The sequence below is a fragment of the Amblyomma maculatum genome, chromosome 7, assembly GCF_055883805.1.
Source record: "Amblyomma maculatum isolate TAMU_Amacu chromosome 7, ASM5588380v1, whole genome shotgun sequence".
NCBI classification, from domain to species: Eukaryota; Metazoa; Arthropoda; class Arachnida; order Ixodida; family Ixodidae; genus Amblyomma; species Amblyomma maculatum.
In genome coordinates, this window is record NC_139350.1 from 105,838,124 (window position 1) to 105,849,574 (window position 11,451).

The 11,451-nt window shown below is 49.8% G+C and overlaps 1 protein-coding gene across 1 annotated transcript; it reads left to right on the forward strand.

Moving 5' to 3' along the window:
- The first annotated feature begins 483 nt into the window (after nt 1-483).
- On the forward strand, nt 484-8,810 carry LOC146184258 (uncharacterized). Its single transcript, XM_084608525.1, has 2 exons — nt 484-1,767; nt 6,642-8,810. The coding sequence occupies exons 1-2, from the start codon at nt 484-486 to the stop codon at nt 8,688-8,690; spliced, it is 3,333 nt and encodes a 1,110-aa protein (XP_084464651.1). The 3' UTR covers nt 8,691-8,810.
- The last annotated feature ends 2,641 nt before the right edge of the window (nt 8,811-11,451 follow it).

Sequence of the window (11,451 nt, forward strand, 5' to 3'; positions counted from 1 at the left end):
GCGCAAAAAATCGTAGCCAAATAAAACCTGTCTGGCGGGGGTACTAAGGGCGTGTAGTCTATGCGCACATAACACCCTCGGTGACTAGTATCTACGCAACTGCCACGAGATTACTTTTATATTTTCCTTGTAAAATCATTATCCTTTGGAGACTTCAGTAAGCTAATAAAGCACTGTAATAAAATTAAGAAAATGACTTACGCCTGCGATCAGCGTACGCTTTTCATAATGTTTCTTAGCATAGAGAATAATTTGCCTGCAACACACACGAGCAGGTAAGGCAGAGGATGCATATAGCATTCGTGCTGCGCCCATAGTGCATCTCGTGTCTTAATAGTAATTAGTATTCGCTACAAACGAAGACATTTTCGTTTGAGCGAAGAGGTCTTGAAGCGCGCTTTCTCAGCCCAAGTTAATCTCTTTATGCTCTGGATTTTCATCGTGTGCCGCTTGCCTCATTTTGCTGTTCTTCTTCCTTGGCTCATGGCATACACTCACGAGGGGGGATTGATCAAGGCGCATTCAAAACAGAAAAAGAAGAACGCACGCTCTTCGTGCTGCTGCGGGGGCGCCGAGAGCCACTGCGGATTTGGCATGGACCAGGAAGCCTCGTCGCCAGTCGCTGGCGGCGGTTCGACCCAGGAGGCTTCGGGCCAGCCGCGACGCATCAAGGACCGAGGCCGAGCGTCCAGCACTAGGGCGCAGCTGATGGCAGTGCGTCCAGAGGACGTCGCCGGGCAGCAGCAAAGCACAAGTGCCGTTCCAGAAACCCGGCCCCTCAGCGACATCCCTCGTCACTCGAGACCAGCCGGGGCCTGCATCCGGGCATCTCCAGAAGCAGAATCATGCCGAGACCCGTCACCAGAGGTAGCGGCGGCTGTGCGTCAGGACCCGTCCCAGTCGTCCGAGAACCAGTTAAGTCGCCTCTCCCAGAACACAATGAAAAGGCGAGATCGAACACCTCCCCTAGATTTTGATTTCCCATCAGAACTGCCGCTCCCAAACATATCGAATCTGTGGCTACGCGATGAGTCCCCACGTGCCACTCAGCTCAACAGCGACGGCTGCCCCAACCGAGGCACGACTATTGCGTCCTCCGGTTCTTCGTCGTCGCCCGGAGCACCTTGCATACTCCGCGCCAAACTGCACGAGCACGCTCCGGAAATCATTCCAGACGACGATGATAATAAGAAGCACAGACAAGTACATGACGGCCTGGCCCCGAACCAAGAAGTTGATGACGCAGATGTGCCTGCTCAAGCTCCATCTGGCACCAGCCCTGCGCCGAAACAAGAAGACAAGTTTAGAAATTACAAAGGAGCGCTAGCTGCGTCGTGCCAGCGCCGTGTCATAAACATGAGGAATCGCGAGTCACCCGAGCGTCGGGTGCACACGCTTCAAACGGCTTTCAACTCTACGCGATCCTTCCACTATTCGCCTTCCCATCGGATGCGGCATGCAATGGGACACAGGACACCAGTGGCCCCGCCGCTTCCTGCGGCAACAACGAGCTCGGAGTCCCAGGAGGAGCTGGCCCCCTCCCGGGAGCGCAGAGGAGCGTTAACACCCACGCGTGACCAGCTTCAGAACCTCTACAATACGTTAATGATCCTCGATCACCCACCCAAGAGGGAGCGACTCAGCCGGGCGGCTTTCAGGAGAAAATTCTTCTTGCCGAAAGGGATCAAGGCTACGCCGCCGCAGCAAGCTGCACTTCCTCGGCACCGGCTTGACTCAGTGACGAGCATAGGAACCATTAAGCCGGCGGTAAGTGGGACGTTATTTTGTACTGCAACCCCACCCAGAGCGGTCAATCCTCGCATTGACAAATCGTGCATTTACCAACCTACAGCCTAGCGCACTGTCTCGCACGACGCCTTATCACTGGATAAGTCCCTCTACCTATCCACTGGAAATCCTTAATAAGAATGCGTTACCTGCGTGTACGATCTGAGGGGACAACCAGGTCGCGAAAAACGGGTACTTGAGCGCTCTTGAGTGCGCCATATCAGACATGGCTAGCGTACGTAACGCCGCAGGGAAAGAGTTAGTTTTGAGGGGGTTTAACGTCCCAAAGCAACTCAGGCTACGAGAGATGCCGTAGTGGAGGACTCCGGAAATTTCGACCACTTGGGGTTCCTTAACGTGCACTGACATCGCACAGCCCACGGGCGCCTTGCTTTTTGCCTCGACCGAAAAGCAACCGCCGAGGCCAGCATTCCATTCCGCATCCTTGGGCGATGTAGTCAAGCGCCCTAACCACTGAGCCACCCGTCGGGTCAGAGAAATAGACCCGGGATAGTGGTGCCGTAATCGTGTGATTAGGCGCTGCCGAGCTGTGGTTGCCGGGATGTTGCGGTATTATATTATCTCCGGAAATGTGACAAGTTCGACAACTAGCCGTTCCCCAGACATTTCTGCACCGGCGTTGTGAGCGAAAAATCGCAGGCATGACTCCGGCTGGCGGTAGGTGGCAGGTGACACGGCCATACACAGAGTGGTACTCAGGCTTGCATGACGTCACGAGACCACGTTACATGACCGAGTGGGCAAGCGCTGCCAACTCGGGCTTCGTCTTTGAGTTGCGAGGGTGAAATCAGAATCCAGCCATTCAGGACTTTTGGATTTCGATTTAGGCACGTTCCTACGGCTTGGTTGAGCGAGGTTTTATATCTACGGGGTGCTCTTTTAGAATATTGTGGTACTTTAAAGCTGTGTACTTACTAGGATGTGTGTGATAAATTAAAGAATTACTCATAAACGGCACCAAAGTGTACGTGAACGATGATCCTCAAAGGGAGCAGTTAACATTATCGTTCCATAACCTTAAAGACGGCGCTTCAGTGTCCCCCAATTTTCCCTCCGCCTGCATTTACTTTCGTTGCGCTAAAAGCATATATTTTTGCGGGGGTACGTCGTGCCGAAGACACGAACATTTTGCAAGTTGGGGCTACCCTGGGAGTACAATGAAAAATGAGCAATGGTCCGTACCGCTCTTGTACGGTGTGATTTAAACCGACAGCAAATATAAATTAAAGCGTTCAAGAGAGTACAACTGGACTCCCCCAATACACCCGTAGTGGAAAATAAATGTGATGAACGGCAGGTGTAACAGCGGATACCTGCTTCTTCCGGCTGTGCGCACTTGTTTGCATGCATTTATAGAGCGGTCATATGGGTGCCAGCGTCGAATGCAAACTGAATGCGAGTTAAGCTTAGGCATTCGTACAAAGTTGGAAACCTAGTAAGAGACCCTACTATTCGAAACCACTGCGAATTGCTTTAAAAGCGGACAGAATTTGCAGCACGTGGGGCCTGCGTCAACATGCCTTTCAGCTCGCGATACCACACAGGGCATCACGTGACTCCTCTTGCTGCGAGACCGAGCGGGACTAAAAAAATTTAATATGAAATGCGCAGTTGGTGTTATTCGGCTTGTTAGTGCTGGTTGGTGCATTTTATGTTTTGGTCGTGTGTTGTCTGGCGGGTAACACGTACAAGTAGAGTGTTTATTCTTCCGTCACACTGGTTTAGAATTACCCCATTGCTAGATGCACACAGCAGCGCTTAATGCACGCCTGGTTTTGTTGTGAAAGATAGAAAGCAGCGAGAATCGCATTTATCTGCGTTAAACACGAGCAAAAAGCGAATTAATATTGGCGTGCGTGCTTGCTGCAAGCGTTTCCGGTAGCAGCTCATGGATTTGTTTCTACGCTGTTTAATAAGTATAGCAGATGAATGGTTTAAGCATCTTAAAGGCGCTCTGTGCCATCCAAGGCCTGGTCCTAATGCGCTAATCGCCTACATTGAAATAGCTCAAGCTGGCAGTCGAATGGTACCGCATCCATCGTCGCAAACCGAAATCGGCCACGCGCATCTGATTTGTAATGCATCGACATGATTTGACGTACTGCACTGTTCTGTACCCTGCCATGTCGAAATTCTTTTCATCGAGATATAGTGACCAGATGAGCGCCTATTTCTCACTATAGGCGCATCAACTTCAGTGTTGTTCACAGCGGCGGAACGCAGCCACTGAATGAGGTTTATAGCTCGGCGGAGACTGTTGGTCGCGTCATTCATTTAATTGCGGGCAAACAGTGTAATTCTACTACAGCCCATTCATTAGAGTTTACTTTGTTTGAAAAATCGATTTAAATACTGTGGATTAGCTTTAACAGGACCGCGAACTCTTAGATGCGGCAGTTGAACTGTCGAGGTATACACTGTAATTAGGAGAGGGTCGCACGTAATTCCACATGTAGTGCGGGCGCTGCCCAGAAATGGCACCCCAATACCGCTAGCCCACCCACCATACTTAATTATGAACTGAATTTTATTCGTTGCAACAGTCAGCACGCCTTCGTGGTGCCAAAAAGGGTTTGAAGGGAATGAATATGCGCATTCGCACAAATTCTTTGCGATCGACCGCCTAGGTTATTCGGGAAGCCGATCATGGGAGCCCATCAGGCTGAGCCAGCCTTCGTCGTCACACGGTTTCCTAAAGGCGCGCGCCGATATTAGTATTACCAACCCAATGACAGTACCCCAAAATATGGATGGGAGCAGTATAAGTACTTGTTCCCCAGCCAACGCAAGCAGCGTGCATATAGAAAGTTGATTGAGATGTTGCATGTTTTCTAGCTCGAGAATGTCAACTGCCCGAAGAAACTCGTGCTCGATGCTGCGATGTCCCGCACAACAGCCAGCATCGATACCAAATTCATAATGTTGCATTCGGCATTTGCACAATATAACAACGGACGCCAGTAGGCAGTACAAGAGGCACGTGCTAGGCGCGGTCAGTGTTGCCTTCTTCAGCCTAACTCGCCGCGAAATGCTGGTGCATGAAATGCAACAGAATCGACAAATGTTTTGAACGAAGATGAAAAACTGAACTCATCTTCAATCTGCATTAAGAAGCGATTTGAGGAATACCAGAATGGAAGCTTGGGCGAGTTGGTGACGTTTCACTTGCCACATAGCGCTAAACACACAGCGAGGCATAAGGACGGGCGCTAACTTACAACTGAACTTTTATTGCAAGAAAGCAGGCAATATAAGCACTTCCTTAACAATGAAGAAGAGGAGATACAAAGGAATTGGAATACAGGAAGCAATTAAATAGCGTTATCGTCGAACAACATTCACAGATTAGCAAACATAAATCCGACAAAGAAATGCAATTTCTGTCAATCTGTGATTGTTGTTACACGATAATGCTGTTTGATTGCTTCCCGTATTCCAATGCCTTTATATCTCCTCCTCTTCATTGTTAAGAAAGTCTTTATATTTCCTGGTTTCTTCCAAATGTTCAGTTGTAAGTTAGCGCCCGTCCTTTATGTCTCGCTGCGGCCTTGTCTGCTTAGCGCTATGTGGCGAGGGAGGAATAGCAGAGCTGAAATTAATAAAGGATATTTAGCTTGCCTCAAAGTTAGTTATAATGTTAACTAGTAATAAGCTGTTCAAATAATTACTTATAATTTGACTTTTCAAACTGCTTCAATTGGGCATCTAGTTTTTAAGAGTGCACGTTGTTTGGTGAGTCGGTCGTACATTCTTAAGCAATGGAAATGCGCCCTGTCCTTGTGCTCTTTTTGTTCGTGTCTTTACTTGCGCATTTCCATCGCTTAAGCAGGTATCTAGACCCAATGGGGGATTTGTATCTAGCCCTTATTAATAGCCATATTCGTTTTTAGAATTTCTAAACCGCGAGAACCCTCGAAATTGTGGCCCAACAAATGTTGCTTTACCACGCCAGAAGACACGCGCTTCCCAAAAAAATCTGTCAAAGCAAGCTTCTCTTGCCGCCTCTCCTGCCATCAGTAAATTTGGCGCCAATGCCCCGTTACTTCTCCGTCCTGCCTCCTGGTGATTATCCATGTTGTTCCAACCCACACAGGATAAAGAAGTTCAGTTGAAACTTGCGCCATTGACTAACCACGCTGGGCAGCTGCTTGGGTCTTTAGGAAGTGTTCGCCCTTTCGCGCGAGATAGCCAATGCTTGTTGACCCGCAGTGGCAAGGGTAATAGCGTTTTCAGAATTACAAAATCTGCTTTGGTTCTAAATAATGACCAGCTACAAACATCTGGTTGCAACTAGACGCCTAACTAATCCATTGAAGGGTAATTATCAGAAACTATAGGCAACCATCGCACTAGTTAACATTTTTCCCGCCGGAGTGGTGCAATTGTTAGGGCGCTCCACTACTGTGCCCAAGGATGCGGGATCGAATTCTATGCCTCGATGGCCGCTTTTCGGTAGAGGCAAAAAGCAAGGCGCCCGTGTGCAGCTGTGCGATGTCAGTGCACGTTAAAGAACTCCAGGTGGTCGAACATTTCTGGAGTCCTCCTCTACGGCGTCTCCCATAACCTGAATCGCTTTGTGACGTTAAACCCCCAAACCAAAAAAAAAAGTTCACATTTTTCTCCTCTAGCACTGATACAATAGCGCTGCAGGAGCCTTCTTCGTATCTCAAAAAGCTTATTTTTAAAAATTAACGACCGACTATTTTGAAACGACTGGTGTGCAGGGTACACACCACCTACGACGAGTCTTAAAGTAGAGGTCTCGTGGTCACAAACCCGAAGAACCGGGGCGTTCAAAGCCAAAAATTTGTTTTTTCTTATGCGTCACACAGGACAAGGGAGCATTGCAAGGGGGCACGGACCAAGACGACGCCGCATTGTCCACGGTGCAGTGCGCTTGCCTTGCTGCATGCGCAGTCTTGGCCGCGGTAGTGACGTTGACGGCCCTCTACTTCTTCATTGCTGCGCCCCGTAATCGGCCGAGGCAGTTGGTATGCTCCACGGACGATTGCCGGCTACACGCGCTCTTCCTCGACTACAACATCAATAATACCTTCAGTCCTTGCGCGGACTTGAACAGCCACATCTGCGCCGCCTGGAAACCATCGCAGACGTACGCTGAACTGGGCGCTACAGCGCTCCGACACGTGGCTGTCAACTGGGTGGATAACTTTCTGCCCCTCCTACGTCGTGGAGCAGACCCGATCAAAATAGCCGAAAAACCTTTAGAGATGTACGAAGCCTGTGCGAAAGACCGAGAAGCAGCCACGTTTCTCGATGCAACCCACTTCACGACCTTCATGACAGAGTTGAACCTCACGTGGCCCGGGAAATCAGGCGTAAATGCGCTGGGACTGCTTGTGAACTTAGCCTTCAACTGGCAGGTGACCTTTTGGTTGAGATTCCGGGTTAAAATATCACACAAAAAACACAGGAAGATTTATATCGTGGCCGGTGACGCCGACGCTTTGTCGCTGTTCGCCATGAACCACCGATATGTGATGGAACGGGGCAGCTACGTGGATTATTGGATGACTCATTACGTAGCTCTCTACAATAATACGTCAGTTCCTCCTGTGTCACAGATAACAGCTAGCGCCAGTGAACAGACGGACATAATCACTGTTCTCACTGACTTTAGGAAGAAAAAACGCCGGTTGGTCACTGTCGTTTCTCCGGACAGCACACTGAACCTGACAGGACGGATCACGGCGTCGGACTGGCTAGAGAAACTAACGACGCACCTTCCCACAGGGGAACTGTTTTCCTTCGGCGACCGTGTTGTAGGCGACGGCACGTTGCTCGACGCTATTGGCCTGCTTTTCGACAAGTACAGCGACGAGCAGCTTGTTTACCACCTATCCTGGCAGTTTATCCAGTTTTACTTTTTGGTGCTGGAGAGAAGACCCCTGCAGATCGTCCACTGGGGCAAGGCTTACTCTTCGGCCTACGTGCCCGTATACTGCACTTTATACGTGGAGGAAGTGTACAGGCCCCTGGTCGCTGCTGTGCATATCAAGCTGACTATCACGCCTGCCGATACCACCCGGCTCAACTTCGCCCTTGGCGGGCTCATGGAGAGGCTCGTGTCGGCCATCAACGCCTCACAGCTGGAGTACGAGGTCAAGCGTTCTGCCCTGACCAGGTTCCAGTCTATGCAGATACAGTCTTGGCCACCGGGAAGGTACTTCAATGAAGAAGAATCCGAGAAGATGTACAGCTGTTACCCGACAAATAAGGATTCATTCGTGCAGTACTGGATCGAGTCTCATCGTTGCCTGCAGCGCACCACGGACTTCGTTTTCCGCCGCGAAACCACCGGCTTGCACCGGCTGCTGTCGTCGTCGCCCGTCGCCTACGACGCAATTTTGAACGAGATCGCAGTCGGCGCCAGCGCGCTGGCGCACCCCTTGTACTATCCTCACGGAACGCCGGCGATGTTCTACGGTGGTCTGGGCTTCCTGTTCGTGGCGGAGGCACTTAAGGCCCTGGACTCGGAGGCGCTCGCCATCGTGTCCAACGCAAGCGCTACGCTCACTAACTCAACGACCGAGGGCAAGAAGGCGTCTCGCTGTTTTACCGTACAAAAGAACGACACGCGCGCCACCTATTTTGCAGCACTAAACATCGCCTACGCGGCTTTCGTTGAGGACGAGGCCACCGAATCGCTGGAGCGACGTCGTCCGATTAGCGATAAGCACACCGAGAAAACGGTGTTCTTCCTGACCGTGTGCCGCATGATGTGCCGAGCGCGCACCTTGCAGCGACCAGGCTCGATCGACTGCAACGAGCTGTTCAAGAACTTTCCCGAATTTGCGAACGCCTTCTCTTGCCCTCGCGAATCAGCCATGAATCCCACCGAACGGTGTTTTTCTTTTTAATCAATTGGCTCCTGGCTGGTGAGAATAAAAGACTACGTTCTTTTTTTTTTTTTTCCTCTGTATGCGTGCAGTCTTGTCCGAGCAAATTACAGATGAACAAGAGACTGAAAGATGCAACGGCAGCGCCTCTGGTAAAATGTTTGGGCATATGACTGCAGGACAAGCCAAACTCATCCCTGGCGTTTATCGAGCACCACAGATTTGTGATTGAATCTGTCTATGCTTATTCAAGAGAAGACAAGCTAGAATTCTGTATTGTAAAAGCGCGCCTGTGCTCTCATCGGCATAGCGCGTCAGGGGCTGTCAGGTTCTTTGTCTCTGTTCAATTTAATGTCATGTAACTCAGGGCTTCAACACTAAACGGTTTCCTGGTAGAGCTTACCGGTCCGCATGAACGAATACATGTGTTCTTCCGCCTCTGGTATTGCATTCTGTGGAAACTGTTCAGTTGATTTCTCTATGACTCCGCATCTACAATAGCTACTTCGCATAGCGTCATCTATATAGCGTGACGGAAGCAGCGGATATGTCCTGGCTAGATTTTTTCTAAAGTGCCAATTTATATGGCACACCCTGTTTCTGGCTCCATGATGTATCAACTCTTGGTAAGCTGCTTTCACTTTACAAAATAGGTGAGAAGTCCAGCTTGATGTACTGGTGTCTGGCGCAAATTACGCCTATCAGCCTGCGCAGTCGCTACAAGTTTCGAGCATTAGTGGAGGAATATTATGCAACATTGCGAAACCAGGGGGTAGACGAGCCGTACGTGAAAGTGCTGGAAGATATATATAGTGGCTGCACAGCAACCACAGTTCTGCATAAAGAAAGCAACCAAATTCCCATAAAGAAAGGTGTTAGGCAAGGAGACACAATCTCCCCAGTACTATTCACAGCTTGCTTAAAGGAAGTATTCAGAGACTTGGAATGGGAGCAGTTAGGGATAAGGGTAGATGAAAAATACCTCAGTAATCTGCGATTTGCTGATGACATTGCCTTGCTAAGCAACTCGGGGGATGAACTGCAAATAATGATTGATGACCTAGACAGGAAAAGTAAAAAGGTAGGCTTGAAAATCAATTTGCAGAAGACTAAGGTAATGTTCAACAGCCTCGGTAAGGAACAGCAGTTTACATTAGGTAGCGAAGTACTGGAAGTAATAGGCGAATATGTCTACTTAGGACAGGTAGTAGCCGCAGATCCGGACCATGAAAAGGAAATAACAAGAATAATAAGATTGGGATGGAGCGCATTTGGTAAGCAGTTGCAGATTATGACTAGCAGCTTACCGATATCGCTCAAGAGGAAAATATAGAATTGTTGCATCTTACCTGTACTCACCTATGGGGCTGAAACGTGGAGGCTAACCAAGAGGGTTCTACTTAAGTTGAGGACAACGCAGAGGGCTATGGAACGAAAAATGGTAGGGGTAACATTAAGAGATAGGAAGCGTGCAGAGTGGGTCAGAGAAATTACTCATGTTACCGACATTCTAGCGGAAGTTAAGAAGAAGAAGAGATACACATGGGGCAGGACATGTAGTGCGAAGAGAGGATAACCGATGGTCGCTTAGGGCAACAAACTAAATTCCAAGGGAAGGAAAGCGTAGCAGAGGGCGGCAGCAAGTTAGGTGGGCGGATTAAGTTAAGAAGTTCGCAGGGGTCAAGTGGATGAAGGTAGTACAGAACCGGGTAATTAGAGAAGTGTGGGAGAGACCTTCGCCCTCTAGTGGGCATAGTCAGGCTGATGCTGAGGATGATGATTATTATTATTATTATTTTTTTCCAAGATGGCGCCCAGTAAGGACGCATGTGCGCTGTGCTCCCGCCCGTTTTTTGGCAAGCAGCAGTTTTTACGATGTGCCGACTGTGCGAAACGTGTTCACACGAAGTGCGTCACCTGGGCGGATGACGAGCTGCAACTTCTGAAGTCCGGCTCTCGGCCATTCTTGTGTAATTTGTGTGCGTCGTCGTCGTCTGACGGTGTTAGGCTTAGCGACGGTGGTGCAAGAGTCCCTGGTGCCCCGCTCCTGCCCAGCCACCCGACCGGTTTTCCCCCTTCAGCCGCGACCGGCGAACATGGCGGTGAGTTTGCCTCGCTACGGGCTCTCCTCCTCGACGCGCTTGAGGGAATCTCTTTTCTGAGCGATGAGGTTGCCCAGCTACGGGAAGAGAACGAGCGCCTTCGTGTAGAGAACTCGCGGGCTTTCGTACAACAAGCCGAGGTTATCGCCTCTCTACGTGCCGATGTTCACGGCCTACGCCAGGAGCTTGTGCGGTGCGCTGCTTCGCAGTGTGAGCGTCCTCTCGTCGAGCGTCCTCTCGTTGTCTCCGTGGGCAATCCTACCCGTGAGGAGCAGCCATCTGTGGACTACTCCGCCGCTCTTCATCGAGGGATGACTCCTGGAGATATTACCTGTTCATCTTCTGCCTCTGCTCCTCCTCGTGCGGTTAACTCACCCAGTGCGATGAAGAAGCACCGAAGTCGAGCCATTATTGGCGCATCGAGCTCATCTGTCCTTAACGTTGCCATTTACCAAAAGAAGCGTCCGAAGACTATTTTCGTCTCTAAACTCAGTCCCAATACTACATCGGTAGACCTTACCAACCATCTAAAATCAGTGAATATTGCTCCCATTTCCTGCCGGCAGCTGAAAACAAGGTACGACTCCTACTCGTCCTTCCATATTGAAGTTGATGAAGAATCCTACAGTAAGCTTGTTGAGCCTTCGATGTGGCCGATGGGTTGCATATACAAGGACTTT